This window comes from Oncorhynchus masou, chromosome 21, assembly GCF_036934945.1.
Source record: "Oncorhynchus masou masou isolate Uvic2021 chromosome 21, UVic_Omas_1.1, whole genome shotgun sequence".
Classification (NCBI taxonomy): domain Eukaryota; kingdom Metazoa; phylum Chordata; class Actinopteri; order Salmoniformes; family Salmonidae; genus Oncorhynchus; species Oncorhynchus masou.
The window spans coordinates 19,492,977-19,520,847 of record NC_088232.1 but is presented as its reverse complement, the minus strand read 5'-3'; the positions used below and the strand labels follow the sequence as shown (position 1 = coordinate 19,520,847).

General features: G+C 44.7%; 1 protein-coding gene across 1 annotated transcript; it reads left to right on the top strand.

Moving 5' to 3' along the window:
* The first annotated feature begins 197 nt into the window (after positions 1-197).
* On the top strand, positions 198-27,871 carry mideasb (mitotic deacetylase associated SANT domain protein b). Its single transcript, XM_064927723.1, is given in 14 exon segments — positions 198-571; positions 6,737-8,786; positions 11,398-11,718; positions 12,219-12,420; positions 12,423-12,569; positions 13,567-13,633; positions 15,848-15,990; positions 16,265-16,368; positions 18,656-18,731; positions 20,350-20,438; positions 21,596-21,739; positions 22,770-22,895; positions 23,875-24,068; positions 25,562-27,871. Coding segments are annotated over 13 exon segments (3,582 nt in total). The 5' UTR covers positions 198-571; positions 6,737-7,067; the 3' UTR covers positions 25,812-27,871.

Sequence of the window (27,871 nt, the reverse complement as noted above, 5' to 3'; positions counted from 1 at the left end):
TTGGAACTAGTGCGAGGCGCACCCCTGACATTTTTAATATCGATGGGATTTAAATAAGGGCCTGTCTTTGTATCAGTAGCCGTCTGACGGAATTTCCCTGCATGGATCTGAGTAGAGTTTGCCCAGTAAATTACAGCGCCTCGCATACAAGATGAAAGCCATATATGGTCGTGGAAGTAGGTGTGGCGAACAGACTGGATGGGATCACAAGACAAACTGAAAGAGAACGTTTGAGAGAGCGTTCTACATTGAGAGAGAAAAGGCCGCATATGACAGTGGTGTGTTGTGTGCATGTGGGCTATTTGTGTAATCCTAACGCAATAATGTCCACATTTTTGCAGATCAGTGCCCCATTTCGGACTGGATAGCACTTATTTTCTAACGACATCGATCTACCTCTTTCTTTGGCTTGAAAAATAATTAGTGAGGTCAGCATAGAATGACTCAACGCTAGAGATGTATGCTGTCGTCTCGGTTCGATTGCACTGCTGGGCGCGTGGGTCTGGGGATAGTTGCTGCACTGGTTGGTGGTGGGTGATTGTTGGGGCATCGCAGAAACATGACAAGCACGGTAAGTGATCGGATAGCAACTTTGATTTATTTATATATCCGGCTTTTTGATCGGTAAATGTGAACCAAGAAACATGCAAGTGAATGGATGACATTAGTTGTAAACAAAGTTTACAATTTCATTACATAGGCTTCTATGCATATTGAACATAAAGATTGTTGATCAGCTGTTGATACCTGTGTGTGTTTTATTGCTTAATATGGGGATTTTCATAAACATAGGAAGCAATATCAGTTCCTATGACGTAGGCTATTAACCATGTTGATAAGTTGAGCAGCCCTATAGCTGCGCGGTTTATATTATCCTTACTTTTGTCGTGGTACTTGTGTAGCCAATATGGGGTGCATTGTTGTCTCACTTTGTTGTAATGTGCCATGGAATTAGTGACTGGATAATCCGTTTTCTGTAACAAAGGGCTGCCTTCTCGTAAATAGCGCTGAGCTGGCTGGCGGTGGGGACGGAGAGGAGGCGGGGGTTCAGCAAGGGTTGTTCAGAAGTAGGACGCAGCATGTTTTTGTTTTTTTTACTCAGATTTTTTTTGGTGCTGTCTGGGGGGGGGGGATTCTCACTCCTCCATGTCAAATAGCCAGCCTATAGCCGACATCGAATTTGCGTTCGCTTTCACCGCCATGCCCCATTGGCTGCAAGGGTATTCGCTGTTTAAATTAAGAAACGCTCGACCGTCTCAGGGATTAGGTAATTATGGTTGACGGTACAAGCCTAGACTATATTAACGGCTTTTCCTTGGTTGGTTGGGTTAATAAACCCGACAGGGGGTTGTGCAACGTTCGGTCCACTTTGTCATGGCTCTACTAGTCTACACCCGATCGCCTACTGAAAGATTGGGGGAAATCGTGTTATTGTGCAAATATTTCATATGGCAGAAACCCTTCCATGAAAAACAAACACTGCAAAACCCACTCCATATGATTTCTGCTGTTAAGCAAAATAGGCCAAGGCAATGCGTCTTCCATGGTCTTCTCAAGCCACGCCTCTCCCATTCCCGGAAATTGATAGAGGTATTTCTTCATAAATACAGTGGCGCATGCACATTGTTTTTTGTTGTTGTTTTTATAGCTATAGCGGAACCGCGTCTACAGAATTGTTCATCATTTGGATTCCTGAACAACCTTATCATGTAATAAGCATACAGAAGAACATGCTATAATATAACATGGTGTTTAATTCACCCTGGTCAATGCAATAGTGTCCTCACCCTGAAGTGTGCGTGGTCGGTCAGACAACTAAATTACTGTATATATCCTGCCACTGTGCAGGATATGAGCAGCTGCAGCTGTCTATTTTAAGGTGTGTGTTTGCTAAATGGTTGCTGCCTAGGCTAAACAGTAGCCTACCAGGTTTTGGAGAAGCAACTACTGAGTTATGTGTTGTAAGTTCTACCAAATATATTTTGCACAGTTTTCGGTCACCTGTGCCTTGTACAATCAGTGTAGCCTACCATACAACAAGGCCTATAACATGTATATGTCTATATTATAGACAACTGTAGGATGGCCTACTCCCCTCATCTCGGCCTTGCCTGCCTTCAGGAACAGAATAGGCGCAGCTATCGATTGTTCTCTAAGCTACTCTTCGGTAACAATAAATATCTCATATTTATAAAAGCCATATATATATATATATATATATATTTGTCCCTAAAGTCCTGCAGAATTAAAAAAAAGTTGTTTTGCTGAAGATGCAGCCACAGTCAACTACTGAAGAGGGGGGTAGCATATGATATGTGAAATGCCTGAGTAATATGTATTGAACAAAAATATAAACAACAATTTACAGTTCATATAAGGAAATCAGTCAACTGAAATACCTTCATTAGGCCCTAGTCTATGGATTTCACATGACTGAGAATACAGATATGCATCTGTTGGTCACAGATACCTCACAGATAAGGTGGATCAGAAAAACAGTCAGTATCTGGTGTGACCGCCATTTGCCTGACGCAGCTCCTTCGCATAGAGTTGATCAGGCTGTTGATTGTGGCCTGTGGAATGTTCTCCCACTCCTCTTCAATGTCTGTGCGAAGTTGCTGGATATTTGTCGGGAACTGGAACACGCTGTCGATCCAGAGCATCCCAAACATGCTCAGAGGGTAATATGTCTGGTGAATATACAGGCCATGGAAGAACTGGGACATTTTCACTTTCAGTATTCTTATACAGACCAGAGGACAGTTGCATTGTATTCCATTGCATTACATCGTCACCACTCTCACCATTGAAAAGTCCATCTCTTCAAACTGTAAATGCAATTGCAGAGGGGTCTTTATCTTTGTGCATTGGGAAGATGATCGTAGTATACTCTGCACAAACACTATGCCCTCAGATACACATCCAGATTGTGATTATCATAATGTGTTGCCATGGCAATGAAAGTGATGCCCAGAAGGATTTGGACTACAATAAATGTGCCTCTCTTTTCACGTATTATAATGTTTTACTCTTAGGTCGACTGACTAGCTGTGACGGAAATTGAAAATGTAATATTTTTCACTTTTGACCTTTTTTCCGAAGAAGGTTATTGTGACTCATAGTTGTTCTCTCTCATTGTCCTCTCTCTTGCCTTTCCCTTTTGACAATGCAGGAACAGGATCAACGGGTGACAGGTTCCCCTTTTGTCCTGAATGATTCGGAGACCACTGAGTCAGAGGCTCAGTGCAAAAAGAGCAAGTAGGCTGCATTCCCTATATGGTGCACTACTTTTGACCAGGGTCCATAAGGAATAGGGTGCCAATTGGGACTCTTTACAAGTAATATTTTGCCACAGCTCTAATCCACGGTAGCATAATGAGGCAGAGACTCAGATTAAAATGCATTAGGGCTGTCCCGACTAAAAACAATCTTGATTGACCACCATTCGTCTGTTCTAGTTTCAAAACTGTTTTTTTCCCCCTGTATAGACACATCCTATGTGTTTTAATCAAATCCACTATATTAACTGCGCTTGTCTGATGCTATTAAGCACACTGTTTGATGAAATAATTAAGATCCACAAATGACTAGAGGGAGTCCGACCAGCAATTTATTTGATTGTGCCGGGGCCGGGCTCAGACTTGCTGTGTTTACATTTTTTTTTTTCTGAAGACTGTGACTAGCACCCGTTGTTTTTCTCTCCTCCCTGCTGCAGCGACCACCACAGTGTTGCTGAAGCTGCAACATAATAACAGCCATTTCTGACCGAAAAGTTCTGTTACACGAAATCCCTCATTTATTTAGGAGAAACATTCCCTCTACCCTTGCCCTCTTTACGTGACACATGTAAAGCATCGCATGCACGTGACCAATAGGGCCTGACCTGTAGCATATCATAATCACATCAACAAATTGGTTATAACAAGCTCCGAACACCGTATCAGCAAAATGGATGCAGAGGACATAACAAATAAACTCGAAACGGGGGAGTGTTTAGGCTACTGGTTCCCCTTTACCTCCCGAGGTAAAGGGGAAGTCAGATGTGTGGAATCAATTTGACTAGATGTAGAAAATACTGGAGATCTAGAAAAATAAGGTAAGGAGCCAGCACTGCGTGCATATTGTGTGTCCCAAACTGGTGCTGTTAGATTACAATAGAACTTTTCTGACCATTTGGAACGATGTAAACAACACTAAATAAATGATAAGCCTACCAGAGAGTCTGTTGTAGTGTTTTTCTATCAAGCCTCTATTACAGAAAAGACAAAATGGTCGCATGGAACTGTATATTTATTGTTTAAGCTAATTATTCAAGGGTCGCTTTATTTTAAAATGAAAATGCTTGATTGCATTTCAAATCATGAATGACTTGTGTGATGACTTGAATGAATGAATGAGTGATTGATACAGTAGCCTGTATAAGTATTGAAATACAGGTCTAAGTAAATTAAGGTATTAAGAATAAACAGGATGCCCTTTTAGGCCTACAGCTCAATGGTGGTAATACAAATCAAATCACCTTTCAGTGAAATGCTTACTTACAAGCCCTTAACCAACAATACAGTTTTAATAAAATAAAAAAGTTTTAAGTAAAAAAGACATTAAAAGTAACAAATAATTAAAGAGCAGCAGTAAAATAACAGTAGCGAGGCTCTATACAGGGGGTACCGGTACAGAGTCAATGTGCGGGGACACCGGTTAGTTGAGGTAATATGTTCATGTAGTTAGAGTTAAAGTGACTTTGCATAGATAATAAACAGGGAGTAGCAGCAGTGTAAAATAGGGTGGGGCAATGCAAATAGTCTAGGTTACCCTTTGATTACAAGGCTGCTATTCTAAGCCTAATAATAACATTGTTATTATTATTATCATCATTACAATAATAAGTAATCACAATAATAAGGAGATCAAGAAAAAGGAGCATCATTATTATTATTATTATTATAAATAATCATTTTTAAACAGTGTAAATTTACACTGGAGTGTCAGAGTGCGCTCAGAATGAGCTCTGGGCTTTCGTAAATTCAGAGCGTTGTCTGTTTGTAAATTCAGCTCGTTTTGCTCTTGGAGTGTTTAGAGCACACACTGAACACTGGCTGAGGAGTAGGGTTGATCCGAGCGTTCTGACCTCACAACGGCAGTCAAGCACCCAAGCTAACTGGCTAAACTTGGCTAGCTTGCTAGCTACTTCCAGACACAAATGAGAGAACAACTCACTCTGACCATTTGAATTGCCCTAGCAGAGGTGGTTTGGCTGTTTTCATGTTGTCTAGAGTAGAGGTCAACCGATTAATTGGGGCCGATTTCAAGTTTTCATAACAATCGCAAATCGTTATTTTTGGACACCGATTTTGCCGATTATTAAAATATATATACAGTGGGGAGAACAAGTTTTTGATATCATCATCAACCATGTGTAGTTAACTAGTGATTATGATTGATTGTTTTTTACAAGATAAGTTTAATGCTAGCTAGCAACTTACCTTGGCTTACTGCATTCGCGTAACAGGCAGTCTCCTTGTGGAGTGCAACGAGAGAGAGGCAGGTTGTTATTGCGTTGGACTAGTTAACTGTAAGGTTGCAAAAATGGATCCCTCGAGCTGACAAGGTGAAAATTCTGCCCCTGAACGAGGAAGTTAACCCACCGTTCCTAGGCCGTCATTGAAAATAAGAATGTGTTCTTAACTGACTTGTCTAGTTAAATAAAGATTAAATAAAGGTGTACAAATATATATATATATATATATATATATCGTCTCCTCGTCTTCTGCTGCTGCCTCCGCCGCATTGTTCTCAACACATGGTTAACTTTGCTAATATGCACATAGCAACATGATCTTGGAAAAAGCGCCAATTCAACAGCACACTGATGTGTTTCAGAACCGCGGACAGCGGCCACTATCCAACGCGGGAGAAAGCTCATGAAATCATATTTTTATTAGTGTTGCACCATTGTTCTTATTCAATATAACCATATACAATTTCAGTAGCACGTTTTGGAGTGATGGACTGTGCCATCCCCATTCCTCATTGGCCTCCACAATGGATCAGTCCACTCAGACAGACGCGAATCAGACAGTTGTCTTTGCTACTGCTCGACTAAAGAAATCTCAGTCGACCAACAGCCTATCGACCAGTCGACTTAATGGGGTCAGTCCTAAAATGTTTGTCTAACAAAACCAATGATTGTGAAGTTAAAGAAAATATGCAACTCTTTGGACTACTTAAACAAATAAAAAAATCTGCAGAACATTTTACAAAAACGTATTGTCTTGGAGTGTACATGCAAAGTTTGGTAACAGAAAGACGGCACAATATGTAGTGGAAATTGTTAAAAGTTGTCCTTGTGCATGGAATTGTATGGTTTGTGTTAACTTTGCAATCATTGGTTTTTGTTTGGCATGCATTTTAAAGTGAAAGATCTTAGTCTCGGCATCACACCTGCTTAATGTTCCATCTGAATTATCACTGCCCGTGCCAATATCATCATGTTCAATGTTGCTGTCCGAATCCTCTCTTGAATCTATCTCACACTCCACATATACACACACGCTTTCATTCCCACCCAACCCAATACATTTCCCTGGTACTCCATTGTGTTGGAAAGGCCCCCAGGCCATAGCAGGTTTTCACATGGCTGCAGGCAGCTTTTACAATAGGACCATTAGGACCCGTGTTTTCGACCTCTCTGGACTGCCCTGTAAAAACATGCCTGACCCCTCTGGTCTCTTCACAGGGTGTCTCCCATAAATGAATGAGGCCAGTGGACATCCAGACATCTCTATCAGCACCGGCTACCTCTCAATACACCAGGAAGAGGAGATAAAGGGAAGAAGATTGGGTTTTTGTCTACGTTTAGTCCAACTCCCTGACATGTGGTTTGATGATTTCCATTCAAATATGCAACCCCCTCTCCTAGGGTGTGTTCTGTGAACATTCTATTCCTTTTGTCTTCAGATTGGGACAGTTAAAGGGGACATATTTGTTGGTGGTTTGTGTGGCTGGGGGACTGTTATGCACCTAGTACCCCATAGCCCCCCCCCCACTTCAACCTCACCCCGTTATTCATGCTAGCCATGAGTTTGCCACCCCAGCAGAAACCCAACAGTAAGAGAACAGGCAAGCGCATCTCATTTTTCAACGACCAAGGATTGGCGATGAAGGAGACGTCCTCTCAGCAGCATCCAGAAGGTTCTTACTACGCCCTTGGTGCCCCAGCCTCAGGGCCTGGTCCTGGGCAGAGTGAGGCCGCAGGCACCGTCACCTCTACAACCTCCAACCCAGAGGCCGCCCATACTGGTATGTACCTCAACTCCGTGATATTCAGCCCAGAGAAAGGAGACCAGAGTCGGGGACATTACCAACAGACTGTACCCATGAAGTGGGTTCACCAGGACCCAGCAGCCCAACCGCAGCCTCCACAAAGAACTGGGACTGGGAACTGGACACAGGGTGTCACTATGGCTAACTGGGGGCAGAACTTTGCGCCGTACCTCGGGGGTGTCGGTGACTCACGTTCCCAGGTCCAGAATGCCTTTGTCAAGCAGCAGATCCGTGAGGGGCCTTCACCCCTGCAACCACAGCAGCCCCAGCCCCCTAGTAGGGCTGCAGAGAAGAAGCCACCTCAGCAGCAGCAGGTGGTTAACCCTAACTCTCTCCCTGCTGGAGGAGAGGCCTACAGAGACATTAGGGATGTGGCCAAGGCTCACAGTCTAGAGTGGGAGCAGCAGCATCATACTTCCCAACAGCAGTCCCAGTCTCAGGCGTTCCCACAGACCCTTAAACCTGGTGCTCTAAACGCCCAGCAGCACAGCACATCCAACCCTGGGGGCAGCTCCGTGCTTCAGCCCTTCCAGCTAGCCTTCGGCCAGCCCAAGCAGCACCTCACGGCTGGCTACTACCAGGTGTTTCAGGGGGGCAACAGGACTTTACCCAATCTGAACTACACCCAACAACCCCCACAGCATCCACAACCCCCACAGCATCCCCAACCCCAACAGCATCCCCAACCCCAACAGCATCCCCAACCCCAACAGCATCCCCAACCCCAACAGCATCCCCAACCCCAACAGCATCCCCAACTCCAGCAGCAGCTGCAACAGCAGGAGCAGCAGAAAATACAGCAACGTCAACAGCAACAAATATTACAGCAACAACAACAAATGCAACAAAAACACCATCAGATGAAGCAGCAAATGGTTCAGCAGCAACAGCAGAAAATACAACAGCAACAAATACAACAGCAACGAATACAACAACGACGCCAAATACAACAACAGCAATTGCAGCCGCAACCACAACATGTACTAGAATTTTACCCCAGCAACCAAAACCCACCTACCCACCCACATCCTCTCTCCCAGCCGCCCGTGTTGGTGCACTCCCAGGAGACCATTCCTCCACCAACCCCCCCAGACGCCAAGGAAACATCCCCAGACTCTCCACACATTCCCCCCCGCACAGACCCCCAGTTCCCCCACACAGAGACACAGCTCCAACCTCCCCAGCTTCAGCTGCAGCCTCGACGGTCCAGGAGACTCTCCAAGGAAGGTGGATCGCCACCAGTTGACAACCCTTTCGTAATCCCATCTGATGGGGCCCAGAACGGGGCCTCTGAAGGGCCAGGTGGAGCCCCCAAGGCGGAAGAGGTCCATGCTGCCCAGTTGGCCCCTACAGGGGTCATTCAGAGCACATGCAGGAAACCGAGGATTTCCCAGGAGGTTAACCTGGAGACACTGGCCCAGAAAGCCTCAGAGATGGAGTCACTACCGCCACACATCGTCAAGGTAAATATGGCTGCATGTCCTGGTGCTCGTGGTGCTTGTGGTCATGCTTTGAAGGGTATAGTGTAGTTACATGATTTAACAGGGATATCCCCACCCTCAATTTTAACTAGGAATGGGCCCTGTTATCCAGATATCTGGGTATCTGAACAGAAGTTAGTATTCGATTACCTGAGTGAGTGTTATGTTCTGGATAAAACAAAAATTGTCGGCCTATTTTGACAATGAAAAAGCTTTATTTATGAATTCAATTAGATTTATCCTTGTGAAATTGTTACCAACAAGGACATTATACCATGACATACCAACATTTTGGAGTGTCATTTTTATAACCATGCCTACCCTGACATATGCTATTCTCCCCATTTCAAATAGCAATTACAGGCACGCACCGAACAGAGTTTCCACAAGACCTGACACAGACCAATGCAAAACACTCACCAGAAAACCTTTTCGTAACAGAATCAGTTCATGGTGGAAATCAGACTTATCTTTCACTGTTACTTTTAGCGAGGGGGGGAAAAAATCATCTGGCCATCCTCAAAAATGTCATATTATTTAAATATTGTCAAATGCACACCCCTAATTCTAACCCAACTTTTCATGCATGCACTCACTTCAAAATCGATTCAAAAAACACAGTGCTGAAGAGTTATTGGTCTGTAGGAGCTGCATTACTAGGAATCTTTTATAGATGTTAAAACATCCATTTTGTTGTTGTTTACCTGGGTATAATTGCAGAGGGATTACGGCTCCCTTATCTAGAATTGCAACAAACAAAAGCCTTAATGCATCTGCCAAGGCCAACGGAGTCAGACCATGATGTTGTTTATGAATGATTAGCACTTTTCTGAGCGGAATAAGCAGTCATCAACCCAATATAAACACAGGAGAACTGATTGATTTTGCAGGACAGAACATCAGTGCATTTAGTTTTTGTTTACATTTGAGTCATTCACCGTCTTCAGGCACATAGACACATAAGAAGCACTGCTCCTGATCCTTTTTGTGTAAAGAAACTGCTAGAAAAGTTTTGACCTATTACTTTATAATACATTACAACATGGTGAGTGATGATGGAATCGCTGGGATATGCAGCCCTGGTCTTCCCCTACGTGACTGTGCAGTTAGCTAGTAACGTTGCACTCCCACGTGGGTGCCTCGTGCCTTACCATATACATTATAAAATAGGACCGCTACGTTGCTGAATGCTGACTGGACCCATTTCACTCTGCACTCCTCCCCCATTCATTCCACCATAGGGCTGAAATTCCACCCCCTGGGGGGGGGACTCTGTTGGGGAGGGGTACGGGCAGAAGCCAGTGGGGGCCGGTGTAGTGGGCTGGGGTGCAGTGCTCAGCAGAATCTATGCCTCTCTTTCTCCTGTCCTGGTGTTGGGGCTGGAGGCTCGACTTTTCCACTAGGAATAGACCGTGAATAGGGCTCCAGGACCAGGCCACGCTCATTCCTATAGGCTTCTGCCACGCTCACTCCTATAGGCTTCTGCCACGCTCACTCCTACAGGCTTCTGCCACGCTCACTCCTATAGGCTTCTGCCACGCTCACTCCTATAGGCTTCTGCCACGCTCACTCCTACAGGCTTCTGCCACGCTCACTCCTACAGGCTTCTGCCACGCTCACTCCTATAGGCTTCTGCCACGCTCACTCCTATAGGCTTCTGCCACGCTCACTCCTATAGGCTTCTGCCACGCTCACTCCTATAGGCTTCTGCCACGCTCACTCCTATAGGCTTCTGCCACGCTCACTCCTATAGGCTTCTGCCACGCTCACTCCTATAGGCTTCTGCCACGCTCACTCCTACAGGCTTCTGCCACGCTCACTCCTATAGGCTTCTGCCACGCTCACTCCTACAGGCTTCTGCCACGCTCACTTCTATAGGCTTCTGCCACGCTCACTCCTATAGGCTTCTGCCACGCTCACTCCTATAGGCTTCTGCCACGCTCACTCCAATAGGCTTCTGCCACGCTCACTCCTATAGGCTTCTGCCACGCTCACTCCAATAGGCTTCTGCCACGCTCACTCCTATAGGCTTCTGCCACGCTCACTCCTTATAGGCTTCTGCCACGCTCACTCCTTATAGGCTTCTGCCACGCTCACTCCTATAGGCTTCTGCCACGCTCACTCCTATAATAGGCTTCTGCCACGCTCACTCCTATAATAGGCTTCTGCCACGCTCACTCCTATAATAGGCTTCTGCCACGCTCACTCCTATAATAGGCTTCTGCCACGCTCACTCCTATAATAGGCTTCTGCCACGCTCACTCCTATAATAGGCTTCTGCCACGCTCACTCACTCGCTTCAGCTGATCAAATACTCTACTAGGGTTGAGCAACAACCTCACTTCATTTTTAGAATGTTTATTTAGCGAATGGAAAGTCACTTACCAGCAATATACTTCTGTTAGCTTCCGGGCAGTATGATTCTGCTGAAACAGGTTTTTCCGTGCCTCTACTTCAACACGACAATACAAAGGTAATACATTACGTAGTAAGGAATAGCTATGGCTGCTCATTTGGTCTGTAAAGGAAGCCTGTTCAGGGAGCCTCACATTCGATATGGGATGATGTGTGTATGTATCTGTCTCTTCCGCAGGAGGAGCCCCACAGACCCTGGAGCCCCCAAAGGCCAGCGCCACGGCGAGGGACCTTGGAAAGAGATTCTGGAGGCCACAGCGCCAAGCGGCCTCGTGATGAGAGCATGATGCCCCTGGTCATCCCTGTGTCAGTCCCCGTACGGAGACCAGACACCCTCTCGTCCTCATCCTCCCTAGACAGGGAGCACTCTATCCTGGGCACAAGCTGGCCACAGCGCCCCTCCACGCTCCAGGACATGACCAGCATGAACCGCAAACCCTCCGTCATCGTCACCCGCCGACGATCGCTCAGGAACTCTCTGACGGACAGCTCAGGACAGGTGGGTCCAGCAATTCTTCCCCTCACACCTAACTAAAGAGCTTGGTTCATACCTCCTTCTCCTATAGTCTCTCATATCTTGCCACCATCTTCTCTCCCACTCCCCCTTATCCAGCACACCACTCTCCCCTGGTTCCCCTATGTTCTCTCTCCCCCCTTGCCCTCATTCCGAATCTCCCTCCCGCTGCCTCAGATGAGGTCAAGCAGATTAGCAGGGGTTATCCACACTATTGATGGAGATATAGCCTACCACTGTGCTGTACATACAGTACAATCTATGAGGGAATATGTACTGTACAAGTACCATGGTGGGGGTGAACTGGACATGTAATGTATGGGAGGATCATTCTACATATTGTAGAATGTACCTGACCAGATAAACAACTCACTTACAATACATCTCTTCTTACTAACTGGTGTATGCTAGTTTGGACATTGGAACAGTGCTGTGTTGTCAGTTAAGTAAGAATGTTTGTATTGATGTGCTACTTCCTCCTTTAGAACGGCGGCACCCAGGGAGGGAAGGACGACGACGACGACGGAAAAAAGTCCAAACGGCGTCCCCGGCCCGAACCTCTCTTCATCCCGCCTCCCAAACCTGGCACCTTCATCGCCCCGACTGTCTACTCCAGCATCACTCCCTACCAGAGCCACCTCCGCTCCCCTGTCCGGCTGATTGACAACCCCCTGACCATGCCCCCCTACACCCCCCGCCCATCCTCAGCCCTGTGAGAGGGGGATCAGGTCTCTACTTCTCTACCTTCCTCTCCTCTGCTGCAGCTGCTGTCTCCAGCCAGGGTCTGCCTCCACCCATAACACCCAAATCAGCCACACGCAGCCTGCTGAGATCCAGTGAGTACCACTACCTGGGGTCCTACTGGGGGTTGTAGTTCAAAGATCTTCTATCTAAATCCTACTGGGATTTGTAGTCCAACCAACTCAACCTGGGTCCGACTAGGATTTGTAGTCCCAAATGTATTCTACCTGGGTCCTAATGGGGGTTGTAGTCCCAAATGTATTCTACCTGGGTCCTAATGGGGGTTGTAGATGATTTGGCACCAGTTTCCCAGACACAGTTTAAGACAAGTCCAGGACTAAAAAAAAAAACACTTTCAATGGAGATTCTTTCATGCTTTTTGGTCCAGGGAAAGGCCTAACCTGGGACCTGGAAACCAGACATTATGGTTTGAACAAGCTGTGCTCAGAATAAACTGTGGCTGTGTGAGTTGAACCATGACATTATTCTTTCATATAAACTTTTCTTGAGTAATATGCATGGGGTTAGCTCAGTCCCTCAAAATCTGCGGTTCTAAATATCTTCTGCTGTAAGACGATAAGGAGGAGGTATAAGGATAGTAAATTAAAAAAGTTCACCCAGCAGCATACCGCCCTGCAACCCACTGCCGGCTTGCCTCAGAAGCTAAGCAGGTTTGGTCCTGATTTGTGTCCTGGATGGGAGACCAGATGCTGCTGCAAGGGGTGTTGAAGGGCAAGTAGGAGGCACTCTTTCCTCTGGCCCTCAAAAAATATCCCATTGCCCCAGGGCAGTGATTGGGGACATTGCCCTGTGTATGGTGTTGTCTTTCGGATGGAATGTTAAACGGGTGTCCTGACTCTCTGTGGTCGCTAAAGATCCCATGGCACTTATGGTAAGAGTAGGGCTGTTAACCCTGATGTCCTGGCTACATTTCCAATCTGGCCACCATTGCCACCTTCTCATTCCCGTCTTTCAATTAGCTCATTCATCCCTCCTATCCCCTGTAACTATTCCCCAGATAGTTGGTGTAAATGCGAATGTGTTCTCAGTCAACTTACCTGGGGTAATATGTTTTTTTTGTGTGTTTTTCAGACAGCGTTGACATAACCCCACCAGTCCTCCCTGCAATCGGCGAAGCCACTCCAGTCAGTATAGAACCGTGAGTACAGAACACACACTAGGGTTTAATATTTTCCTGAAAATCTACATCTATTTTTCTTCCAGAGAAAATTACAACCATCTTTGTAATATCCCGGTATTCCCGTTCAATATGGACAGGAATCTACTGATTTCCTGTTTGCATTTGTCACAATTGAATCAACTCAAAGTTCTGTCAAAGTCGCCACACAATTTGTTGATGTAGCATAGTTTGAATGTAGACCTAAGGTATTGTGAAGTTAGTAGCCTACAGCCTAGTTAAAATTATGTTTGTTTTAGCTTACCTTTGACTGAAAGATGACAGCCAGCTGGTTGGCCCTTTTTTTCCACTTGCACCTGGCTCAGGGGGATATCGGAAGGTTGAGTTTTTTTCCTTATGATAACTCTCTTATTGTGGTGACTTTGTCACAGGGATGACCCCTCTGCTGGGTTGCAGACATTGGGTCACTTAGTTGAGTTGTTTTCTTTAAAAAGAGCCAGGTTGAGTTTGATGCTGGGTTATTAGGATATTACCCAGTGGGTCAGATCAGAAGACTGGAGGAGAGCCTTAGTTGGGGTGTGGCTTTCAGATAGTTATCTTTGTCCCCCATGAGAGTCACATTTCATTCCGGTTCAGCTGTTCTGTTGTATTGTTATCTCATGTTAAGGTTGAACACTGACACGGTTGTAGCTTTTAATGAGGCGTACACACGAGTATTAGTTCTCCAATGTTGGGATAGTTACCACTTTGTTACAATATGTAAATACTAATGTTATACATTTTATATTAGAATATGTAAAGTGCAAAAATATTAAAGTTACATTTGATTTTACAGTGTACAAAGTTAACATGATGAACAGGAATGACATATACTCTCACGAGTGGCCAAAAATATCTACCTGAAAGATGCGCCTCTAATAGGTCACGTCTCCTGAAAATAGCTTACGGATTAGAATGTAAAAAGTCCCAGCTGCTGGGTTAATGCAGCATGAAAGTGAATATAAACCCAACTAATGGTTTAATTAACCTGTTTGGATAATCCAAACCACCCAACATGTTGGGTTATTCACATAAACCCAACTGGCTGGGTCAAAATAACCCAGTTTGTGTTCTGTCCAATATTTACCCAGTGCTGGGTTACCAGCTAACCCAAATTGTTGTTTTTTTGAGTGTAGTAGCAGAGATTCAGCACCATGGATAGCGCCGCGGTTGAGCAAATCCCTGCAAATTTTCCTAGTCAAACCCGTGCACATGTCTATTTCCTCGAGCACATTTGTGGACACAATGTACCAGACATTTTGTTAAGTGAGTAGCCACAGTTTATATTTTGAAACTATTGTTTCTTGTTAGACAAGTCCATTTAGTCTTCAGATCAGCTTATACCAGGGTTAGTTCAGGAGGCAATCTTTGTGAAAGATGCAGATTGAAATGTAACGAACACAACTGACGTGATTGTTTATTCTACATAGGCCTCATACATTTCTCTCTGAACGTTCGACAACGTTGTGCCCTCCTGAATGCGCCCCAGCTTGCCCACTCTGTGAGAAAGGAGGAGGGGCCCGAACTGAGCTCGCAGTCTGCAGGCCTTTGCAATTTGTGACCAGGCAAAATAGCGGCTGCGTTCCAAACGGTTTCCAAAGCAGCCATTAGCTATATTTGGAGTATCCTGAGGGTAATCTGATAGACTTACAGCATCATTTTTACCCTGTAGATGTGGGTGCAGAGATGTATTTCTTAATGATGAGCTTTGGCTTATTTCTGCAACACAGCCGACCCCCTAGGTAGCTACATGTCTGGATAAGAACATTTATTCACGTGATATTTCGTTTTAAATAGAACATTTACAGTAGTTACAAAAGATTGTCCCTGTCAATGACAATAATATGATTTAGAGCCCTCTGATTTCAAATCTGGACCCCAAAGCCAGTTCCACTGTGTTTTTCCATGGTTCCCCTCCAGTCAGGGTCTGATTTAGACCTTGGACACCAGGTGGGTGCAGTTGATTATCTGGTAGAACAGAACACCAGCAGGCTCTGGACCTCGTAGGGTAAGAGTTGAGTACCCCTGATCCCAGAGTGTTAGCCATAACAAATGGCTGTGTCCTCCACAGACATCAGAATAGTGAAGGCTAACCCATAGCAGGGCTAAGATGGTACCTCATGCAAACAAATGTAACCCCCCCCCCCCCTCTCTGTCTTCCCAACCAGCCACTGACTGTACATTCTGTCATCTCAGGCGTATAAACATCGGCGTCCGGTACCAGGCAGAGGTTCCAGAGCTGAGGCAGCGTTCAGCGGCCAAACACGACCATCACAAGGCTTTGCTGGTCTGGGCTCCTCTCCACGACCTGGAGGCTAAACCTGGACACCACAAGAGAGGTAACAGACTAACATATCAGCTGACACATCTTTAATCCTCTGTCCTAAAACTGTCAATACTCAGGTTGGTATTTGTCAAATTTAAGTCTCAGTAAATTTGAGTCTCAGTAAATCAAATATTCAGTGCTGATTTGAAGAACCCAATGACAACAATGGGCTGATCACGCTATCTCAATCTTGATCACAATCTCTTTCTTTCTCTCTCCTTCCCTTCCTCCCTTCCCCCTCTCCCCCCTCTCTCTCTCTCCCTTCCTCTCTCTCTCTCTCTCTCCAGTGGATGACCTCATGCACCTGTCATGCTCCAGCGCTCTGCACGGAGGAGGGACCAATCAGGAGCTGGTGCTGCACTGCCTGTATGAGTGCAAGGGTGACATCATGGTGAGCAATGCATGATGGGTCATGTTGACTGAGAAGGGATGACCGGGAGGGGAGGGGAGCTGGGTTTTGTTCATTAGGGCACACTGTAGCGAAATGGGTTGAAAATGAAAAAGAGTGTGTGTTATTGGACAACTGCAGATGGTATCTGTCTGTTTGTGACGGTTATCATCCATTTTGTGTCTACTGAGAACAACCGTGGCTTTAGTGGGTGTGATTTAACTGGACGCAGGCTGTGTTCCAATATCCTACTAGAATAACAGCTAGCTATACCACCTCCGAATGTATTCACAATACATTCATAATATAATAATATATGTAATTTAGCTTAGCAGACGCTTTTATCCAAGCAACGTACAGTAATCTGTGCATACATTTTACGTATGGGTGGCCCCAGCGGGAATCAAGCCCACATGGCCACCCTGGCTACTGTAGCGCAGCACTCTCTTCCTACTGCAACCATAAATGGTGTATGGTATGGTAAGGGGAGGGCTGTGTAAACTGTGTGGTGAATATGTAACAAGGTATGATACAGCACAGGTGCTATTGAGTTCACTATTCTTCCTAGTTGCCTTGTTCTCCTTGAATCTATGTAGGCAAGACACACTTATTTTCATGAATTCACTATCATCAAAATCAATGAATCGAAGCACGTTTTTGGTCTCCTTCAATAGTTTTTACCTGATTGCTGGGATAGTTACCACTTTGTTACAATATGTAAATAATAATGTTGTTAAATTAGAATGTGAAGTGCAAAAATGTTCAAGGACCAGTTTTATTTGCAGTGTACGAAGTTAACATGATGAACAGAATGACGTTTACTCTCACGGGCAGCCAAAAATAACTATCTGAAAGCCACACCCCTAATTGGCCACGCCTTCTGGAAATAACCTAGCAATTAGAATAAAGAAGGTTTCTCGGTCAACGCAGCATTAAAGTGAATATAAACCCAATGAATGATTAAATTAACCTGTTTGGGTAATCTGTCCAATATTTACCCAGCGCTGGGTTACAAGCTAACCCAAATTGGGTTGTTTTTTTACGCACCATATTTTTGTGTAGTAGCAGAGATTCAGCACCTTGGATAGTGGTGCGGTTGACCAAATCCCCCCCAAATCTGATTAGTCAAGCCCGTGCACTCGCTTTTGTTATTGTAACATCATGGAAAGATGTCTATTTCCTCAAGCACGTTTGTGAACACAATCTACCGGACATTTTGTTAATATTGAGAAGCTGCAGGTTATATTTTGTCTCGGCCAGAGCCATAAAGATAGTTTGGAGATTTGTGAAGGTGAGATGGAGATTGCCTTCAGTAACTGCGTTGAGAGTTCACATGTAGCCTACACAAGATATGATTCAGCTGGGCACAGACTAGGCAACGCTTCCTCCTTAAACATCCCTCGCCCCCTCAGCATCAGCCAGATCAGCTTACGCCAGGGGCCTGTTCATTAGTGCACAATGTAGCAAAAGGTTGCTCAGTTGAAAACGTTAGTTTGTCTAATGCAGTAACACGTTCTTTCCACTGTCGAGAAATTCGCGTAAATATAAAATAATTACCAATGTCAAAATAATTTCGATGTAAGATGAAGCACACTCACTGTTTTTTACAACAATGAAATAAATGTATTACTACTTTAACCATGGAGACAGTTAAAAATGCACCTAAACAGAATTTAATGGGCATTCTAGAAAGAGCATAATGACTGTGCCCATTCATTCGGCCGCTCTAATCTGTGTGTTGTTTTGTTATAAGATATGCCCAGTGCTCCATATGCCCAATGTAGAAAACAGATGTATACACACACACGCGCTCTCTCTTACTCACTCTGGAGTAAAGGTCACATATGTTCACCAGAGTGTTCAGAGAGCGAGAAAGACACTGGGTTAGAGGAAGGGAGATGGAGAAAAAGATAGAGAAAGAGGGCTTTATGGTAGTGGCACCATGTTGTTGTCAAGGAGACCGAGGGTGGTTATCAGTGTGTGCGGTGCGCCCACTCTCTCTCTGTCTCTCTCCAGCATCAGGAGACAGTGCTGTTGCTCTCTTACAGTAGCTCTCCGGGTTAATCCATCCCATCACAATGACCAACAGATCAGCATCAATATCAAGGAATCGGTCAATATCAAGCATTACCCTGATCAGCGTCCGGTGTGTGTGTGTGCTCTGAAAACCAACCAAGTAGCCCTTGATTTCAAGTATTGCTCAGTGTCTCGTGAGCTGTTGACCTGCGTGTTTACTCTTGTGAGTTCATTTGTGAACGATTGGGTTGATAATGCTGTTCTTGGTGTTCAGGGAGCGTTGGCCTTCCTGCTGTTGAAAAACCCCGTCTTCCCTAAGGACCACCGACTAGGAGACTACCACTACTCAGGTTTGTCATGTCATAGATTAAGACACTATCTGTGCATTATTAGTTCTATGGGTACTGGTCATTTCTTACTGTGTCCACCGGGTTATGTTGTGTGTGTGTGCATTCCTGCAGGCAGGCCTGTGTGTATAACTCTCTGTGGGTCCTTTTACTGAGTCAGAATCATCACACTTCACTGGAGTATGTCAAAGTGCATCCCTGTAGGCAAGCCTGTGTTGTATGCTTGCATGGGGCCTTTTTCTTCTATTTTCTATACTGAACAAATGTATCAAATCAACATCAACAATTTTACTGAGTTACAGTTCATAGAAGGAAATCAGTCAATTGAAATACATTAGGCCCTAATCTATGGATTTCACATGACTGGGCATAGGCCCACCCACTTGGGAGCCAGGCCCAGCTAATCAGAATAAGTTTTCCCCTACAAAAGGGCATTATTACAGACATTATTTCATCACCTTTCTGGGTGGCGGGTCTCAGACGATCCCGCAGGTGAAGAGGCCGGATGTGGAGGTCCTGGGCTGGCGTGGTTACACGTGGTCTGTGGTTGTGAGGTGGCTTATGGTAGAAAAAAATGAATATTAAATGATCTGGCAACAGCTCTGGTGGACATTCCTGCAGTCAGCATGTCAATTGCACACTCTCACAAAACCTCTCCCTCCAGACATGTGAGACATGTGGCATTGTGTTGTGTGACAAAACTGCACATTTTAGAGTGACCTTTTTTATGTCCCCAGCACAAGCTGCACCTGTGTAATGATCATGCTGTTTAATCAGCTTCTTTATATGCCGCACCTGTCAGGTGGATGGATTATCTTGGCAAACGAGAAATGCTCACTAACAGGGATGTGGACAAATTTGTGCACAGACTTTGAGAGAAATAAGCTTTTTGTGCGTATGGAACATTTCTGGGATCTTTTATTTCAGCTCATGAAACATAGGACCAACACTTTACATGTTGCGCTTATATTTTTGTTCAGGATAGTAGCAGGGATGTCTCCAGACCTCCTCTCAGCTTTAAGGTGTTAGCGCCAGAACTCGGCGAGACAAACCGGACGAGAGTGCTTGCATACTCCCTTAAAAATACCTTTGCTTGAAAAACGAGAGGAACGCGGCAATAGTACTGTTTGTTCATATTGAGACGCCATAGTCAAAATAGTCCGAATTAATCTAAGATGACTCAAGCAATCTGTCATTAATTTTCACGTTTTTGCCGAAAGAGATCTTAGTCGCCCAATTTGACATCTAACTATGATGTTTGGTGTCGTCCCTACTGTTAACCAATCACAGACGAAGGGGCGTAGACTTCGGCTTACTTACAGAAATTGTTTTGTGCACTCGAACAGCAGGCAAAACCCTAGCCGAATTCCATAACGAACAAAAATGGCCCAAAATGTTGTCATAACATACGCACAAACTTGATAGAACTGTTTCAGCTAGGAAGCTTGCAGACACCTTTTAACAATGGCAGCTGAGCAGAGGACAGAGAACAGAGGACAGAGAAGCATTGTTTATCGAACCAGTCGTGTGTGTGTGTGTGTCCACCCTGTGCATACAGAAGCAGACCGTCACCAGTCAGTGTCTGTCCGTCTAACTCTCTCTCTTTCTTTCTCTCTCTCAGGGTCAGACAGCTGGACCTCAGTAGAGAGACGTTACTTCAACAAAGGGATCGCTGCCTATAAGAAAGACTTCTTCATGGTCCAGAAACTGGTATGTGCCAGTCTATGTATATATCTATAAATGGCATGGGCTGCTCAGTGCTCACATAAATAAGTCATCTGAGGGCCTTGCTTAATCTGTTCCCATTCACCATTCCTACTTGGTTACTGTAATATGCTGCAAAGGTTACTGAGAGGTTGCCTCTGTCTCCCAAAAAACTCCCGGGTGAGTCATTTTTTTTCAGGAGGATATACAGTACCAGTCAAAAGTTTGGACACACCTACTCATTCAAGGGTTTTTCTTTATTTTTACTATTTTCTACATTGTAGAATAATACTGAAGACATCAAAACTATGAAATAACACATATGGAATCATGTAGTAACCAAAAAAGTGTTAAACAAATCAAAATATATTTTATATTTGAGATTCTTCAAAGTAGCCACCCTTTGACAGTTTTGCACACTCTTGGCATTCTCTCAACCAGCTTCATGAGGTAGTCACCTGGAATGTATTTCAATTTAGCAGGTGTGCCTTGTTAAATGTGAATTTATATAATTTCTTGTTTGAGCCAATCCGGTGTGTTGTGACAAGGTAGGGGTGGTATACAGAAGATAGTGCTATTTGGTAAAAAACCAAGTCCATATTATGGCAAGAACCGCTCAAATAAGCAAAGAGAAACGCCAGTCCATCATTACTTTAAAACATGAAGGTCAGTCAATAAGGAACATTTCAAGAACTTAGAAAGTTTCTTTAAGTGCAGTCGCAAAATGCATCAAGCGCTATGATGGAACTGGCTCTCATGAGGACCGCCACAGGAAAGGAACACCCAGAGTTACCTCTGCTGCAGATGAGAAATTCATTAGAGTTACCAGCCTCAGAAATTGCAGCCCAAATAAATGCTTCACAGAGTTCAAGTAACAGACACATCTTAACATCAACTATTCAGAGGAGATATTTCGATTTGTTTACCACTTTTTTTTTTGGTTACTACATGATACCATATGCGTTATTTCATACTTTTGATATCTTCACTATAATTCTACAATGTAGAAAATAGTACAAATAAAGAAAAACCCTGGAATGAGTAGGTGTGTCCAAACTTTTGACTGGTACTGTAGTTGAGTTGATGCTTTTGTGTCTTCTGCTCTAAACCTTGTAATGGGCCTAGATATGAAGTGTGTTTCTGTGTGTGTCGCTGGTACACAGGTGAGCACGAAGACAGTGGCTCAGTGTGTGGAGTTCTACTACACCTGTAAGAAACGGGTAAAGATCGGTCGGAACGGCGCTCTGATCTACGGAGACACAGAGCCACCTGAGAGCAGGAACACTGATGAAGAGCTGGACCTTAAAGTGAGTTGATTGACGACCTACATAAGGACTTCATATGGCACATTCACGGCCCATATCTAACACATTCATAGCCCGTACATAGTCCATTCATAAGCATGTCCTGAAGCCAATGAAGAGTACCGACATTAAGGACTTCATAGCACGTTTTATAATCTATAAATAAGCATGACAAGAACAGATGAAGTAGTCAACCCCAAAGTGAGTAAAATCGTGTCAGTCCCTCAGCCAAATAAAAAGCATAATAAAAAACAAGAGCTGGCGCACACCCAGAGAAAATGATTTAGTGTATTATTTAGAGGTGCTGACTCACTCACAGCCACCCATTTAACCTAAAGACACAAGTTGTGATTTGTTGGTAAGACTTTATTTGAGGGCTACCTATATACGGATTTCATAACACATTCATAACAGCATTGCAGACGTATTTCATAAAATGTACTGTGTGGGATACCCTGTTACTGTACAGCCTACTGTATACGGTATAAACAATCCTGAAAGTACAATGAACCCCATCTCTGCATCTCCCTACCAACAGAAACAACACTACATAAACAATCTTTCTACAGTGACTCTCTCTCTCGCTCGCTTAATCTCTCTCTCGCGCTTTCTCGTTTGGGCAAAAGTCCGTCCTCTCTCCTCAGTGACCCAGAATTCCGGTATGAGATCGAGGAGTGGGTCAGATCGTTAGTATGCAAACGGAAGATGGTCCTCCCCTCCTTGATAGCCTCCTTTTGGCGAGGAAGCAAATCGTTTTTACTTATCCTTTTATCCATGAAATGTCTTGCAGAACTAACTTAATTTGTTTTGAGCACTTTACGCATTTATTTTGGGATCCACCCCTGCAAATGTAGTTTGCCTAATGACGCAGGACTGGAGAAGGACCGTCTCATTTCAAGCGAGCGCATTTCCATCCACCTTCGCTCTCATCAATTTGAACTTTGACTTTTTCAAAGTGAGGTGAGCGAGGATGCAGGAAGTGAGCAATTCTAATTGAGAAAATAACTTTCTCTCTCTCTCTTTCTACCAACAGTGCTCTCAGAGATTAGAATCTCGGAAGGAAGACGTAGATAACAGGAAGTGGGAGGTGTCAGCTGACAGGAAGCAGTGGGGCTCTAGTCCAAGCAGGATGACACAGAAGGTACAAGCCACTGAGAACGTGAGTGGGAGATGCAGGGGAACTGGGTCTGTATAGAGGAGCATCTTCTCCTGAGTAGAAGAGACACTGACTAGAAGATGAATGGATGTATGTGATGTTTTTATTCTTGTGTAATCAACACCCCGTGCAGTAAACAATATTTGCACTTTTGAACTTGCCTCGACTGAGTTCACAGTAGAACAGTGGCGAGGGACACCAAGCTGCGGTGTTCTTAGGTCTTCTGCCATCTAGTGGCTAAATACTGAACAGCTGATTTGGCTGGCTTCCCCACTCCCCATGTTGTGTAATTTGACTCTGTCAGCAAACAATGACTCAGAAAACCTTTGACACCATTTCTGCTGTTAGTTGGTGACCTGGTATTAAAATATGGCCTGAGGTGAAACATAAAGCTTTGTTATGTTTTGTAAGAGGTGTATAAAAAAACACCTGCCTTATTATGCTGTACTTATTTTGTACTATCCAGGTATACAATGTCTAGGTTAGTTTGACTTTGGGAGGTGTGTGGGTGAGTGGGAGTGTGTGTGCTGACCAGAGTTGTGGGTGCAGTTGGCAAGATACTGCTCTGACATCACTGGGGGCTGCTGAGTGGCGGACGGCTCATAATGGCTGGAATGGGGATAATGGAATTTAAAATTGTATTTATTTTTATTGAACCTTTATTTAACTAGGCAAGTCAGTTAAGAACAAATTCTTATTTACAATGATACCCTACATTGGCCAAACCCGGACCAAACACATGGAAATCATTTGTATTTGATACCATTCCACCCATCCCGCTCCAGCCATTACCATAAGCCCCCTCCTCCTCAATTAATGAGCCACTAACCGCCTGTGTCTGATTCTGATCAGCTGTCATGATTATTGGTCAGCTTGGCAATTGGGAGGAGAGGGTGCTTTTTGTATCCATGCCTGTGTCCTTGCATCCAATGATCTTTTGCATGCTTAAATCATTTAGCAAATGAAGTATTTCCATGTGCAGGCTGGAGCAGTCTTGGTGTTGAAGAGTCAGGAGGGCTTGAGGAGAGACCAGACGTTGTCCCGTATCAGTCTCCCTCCTCAGCTCCCTTCCAGCGCCTCCTCAAAACCACGACCGGCCCCCAAGACCGGGACCATATCAGGGACCAAGGGCCCTGCCGGACCAGAGGGAGAGTTCCCCTGCAAGAAGTGTGACCGGTCAGTGTCTGAGATATTTTGTTTTCTTTATTTAACTAGGCAAGTCAGTCAAGAACAAACTCTTATTTACAGTGACGGCCTACCCCGACCAAACTCGGACAACGCTGGGCCAATTGTGCGCCGCCCTGTGGACTTCCAATCACGGCCGGTTGTGATACAGCCTGGATTCGAACCAGGGTGTCTGTAGGGACGCACGCCTCAAGCACTGAGACGCTGTGCCTTAGACCGCTGCACCACTCAGGAGCACCCATATCTAATATATGTCTCGTCATTTGTGTCAAAGTTGGCCGGACTCTTTATGCAGTGCTGGTTGAAGGCGCTGGTTGAAGGCGCTGGTTGAAGGCGCTGGTTGAAGGTGCTGGTTAAAGGTAGTTGGGGGGGGGGGGGGAAAGATAGTCTTGAGATTCCAGATCTGGATAAAGCATTTTGTCTATGTTTGCAATTAGAAGTTGTCCACTCTGTATTTACAGTGATAGCACACTAACGCATGTTACTCCGACAGTGAATTGTATGGACTGGTAGTTGTGATTTTGCATATTGGAGGAGAGACCTCGGTCAAAGAGTACTGCGATTCGACAAGATCTGCAGGGTAACTGCAATGTTGCACCGGTTGGTTTGAATAGGTTGGAATCTTGGAGCGGCTGTTGGTTGCAGAAACACTGACTTGGGAAGCGCTCTGAGCTGTGTGTGTGTGTGTGTGTGTGTGTGCGTGTGTAATACAGTGAAAAGTGCTCCTTGGTGGTTGTTTGAGCTTCCTGCTATAAAGAAATCAAGCAGTGCTGACTGCCTCTGATTGAAGAGCTCGTCCAGTTAGCAACCACAGTTCTGTTATTATCAACTGTCTCCTAGCAACTGAAACACAGCAGTGATATGGCATGCTATGCCCCCAGTCTATGCAGCTCTTATCCCATATCCGATTCCTCACTGGTCCACATACTGCAGACTACTCTACAGTATTCTGCCTTGGCATGGTGTTACACTTCATCCAGTTCTAGAATTAAGCATTGTATGGTTTGGGAACCTTTGAATATGAAGTAAGGAAAAGTAATATTTCATGGGCAGATGTTTCTGCCATTTGGACTTCATCAGTTCTCCTTTCTCCAGGTTCACACACAGTACCGTGCTTGTGCAAAGAGAAGGTCTACACTCTTCAAATTGAAGTGTGGACCTTCTACTTGTCTACTGTGAACCAACACCATACAGATGTAGGAGCTTAATTTGAGCCAGTTTTCTGCAGCAGGAAAATAATCATGCAGCAACAGGAAATGTGAATTATATAATGAATGGACATTTTTCAAAAGGGAAAGTCAAGTAGAAATTACAGAAGCCTTTTTAAACCTCAGATACAGTAAAAAAGTTAGACATTTCCTGCAACGGGGTTATCAAATTAGAGCTAGTGCTTGTCCACAGATACGAAAGCTAACAAGGAAGCCAACCCAGCCTTCTCTCTGACCTCTAACCTCTGCCCCTGTCCTCCTCCTTCCCCCCCTTAGGATCTTCTACAAGGTGAAGAGCCGCAGTGCCCACATGAAGAGCCACGCGGAGCAGGAGAAGAAGGCCGCTGCGCTGAGGCAGAAGGAGGCGGAGGAGAGGGCAGAGGCCCAGGCGGCGGCGGAAGCAGCAGCGTTACTGGCCGCGCGGCAGAACGGGGCACGGGAGGGGAACACAGCTGGAGGAGACGGCGCTAACGATGACTCATCTGACGAAGACGATGATGTCGAGGAAGATGAGGACTGGCACTGAGACCATGAAGATAGAAAGGGAGCCCACAACATATTATGCCGTTATGGCAAATGCACCCTCTAGTTATCTCTAAGGCTAAGACGGACGGCCAGACAAACAAGACAGACTGACTGCTCCTCTACTGGCAGGGTGAGGGGAACATAACAGAGGTACGAGGCCTCGGCTGCTCCTAGCGCTCTAGGGACATTTTACGCCCTCTTGTGACACCTGCTTTAGCAGCATTTGTCTTGAAACAAACTTATTTTTCATTGTTTCATGGAACAGGATCTCCTATCGTGACACTTTCAGGGACAGGTTTTCTCCCTCTTCCCTTTAACCTGCTTGTGATGCGTTCAGGGTTACCGATCTCTGACACGCCCCACGGCTATGCAGTAGGGTATGAAAGCCATGCCATCTCTCTCTCGAACGCCATGACTTTCCCCCCCTCCTGTCTGCCATCTTCCCCTGGCTTCTTCCTGTTCCTATCAGCACTTTCAGCCAGTCACAGCACACAGACTCATCAGGTGGGAACTCATAGCCACACCCCAGCCGTGTAGGCTTTAAAAAACGAGAACACTGTGTGATGCTTGGCAACGCAAGACTACATGAACCACAATGCAACCCGGCTTGGCCACCGCCCTGCACTCTCTCTGCAGTTTGATATGCTGTGAATAGAAGGAGATAAAATGAGTGATTGGGACAATGCAATATTGAAGTGGAAAGGACTTCTAGATCAGGAAATACTCAGACTGATGGGGTGGTAACACTACCTGTGTGGTGACATGGAACGATCTGTTTAGAGAACACTGCATTGTATGTGTTTCATAGTCTTTCACGTTTGGGACTTTTCCCACTCAAGACTGCCAAAAGCTTGTACAGATGCATTGGTCCTCAGTTCACCAAACTGGTTTCTTTCTTAGTTTCAAGTGCTGTACTTTTGTGTTTTTAGTTTTGTGAATCCCTACCTTGTCACTTTAAAAAAAAAAAAATAGATTTGGTATTCCTCCTCACTGTCGATGCCTTGGATGTTTTAAACACGTTTTTTTATCTTCGAATGAATGACCATTCATTTTACAAAGGTTATTTTTTGATATTCTACAAATTACTGTTGCTTTTTTTTGTGCTTATTATATCAAATGGTCATTGTTATTAATAATGTCACTGTTGTCTCGTATATTATTATATTGTTTTTGCGGCAGGTTGCTTTGAAGCTCTCTTTCTCATTTGACCACAGTATAGGGTTATTTATGACATTGCTTTTGTTGTCTGTTTTGAACTGTGAGGTTTGAGAAGGAGATCTCCAGAAAAAGAAGTCGGAGAAGAGAAGAAAAGTAAATGTAAATAGAATGTGCAATAGAACAACAACGTGATCCCTGATGCCCCCCTCCCCCCATCCTGTACCCAGAATGCCCCTCTTTGTGCCCTCTCCAAATTGGTCCTTAGTAGCTTTATAGGCAGTTAACCCTCTGTCAACCATATCATTACACCAGGAGGATAGAGAGGGGGAAACATGATGTTGAATTGAATGGGAAGGTCTGCTCTGGTCATTCTATTTCTATAGAGACGACTCCTATTGTCTGGCCTATTAAAATAAAATAAAAAAGGGCTTCCCATAACAGTCTGTCTCTATCGATCTATCTCTTTCTGCCAAGCACTATATCTCATATCTCTATTCCCAGAGCTGGCTCGATCTGTCGCCATGGCAACAAATGAGCAGGCAGAACATTTTCTTGTTAAGTAGAGTGGGGAGCGGAGAGTAGCTGCTCCAATTACCTTGCTAGGTTAAACCTACCTGCGTACTATGCACTGTGTGTCTGTCTGTTGGGAATGTTCTCTGCGTTCTGGGGTGTGTGTGTGTGTGTGTGTGTGGGGATGGCTTCTTGCAAATGTGCTGCTTTTTGGTCAAATATCCTTCTGAAATTCAGCCATTTGTGGAAAACGAGGTTTAATCCTGACTTTTCACTTTTGTCATCTTAATTTATATCTCCTTCACCTTTTTCTTATTAGTTTTTACTTCCCCAGAGATTGTTATGAGGTGTTTTGTTTTGAAAAAAAAAATGTTTTAATACCGTTAAACAGAA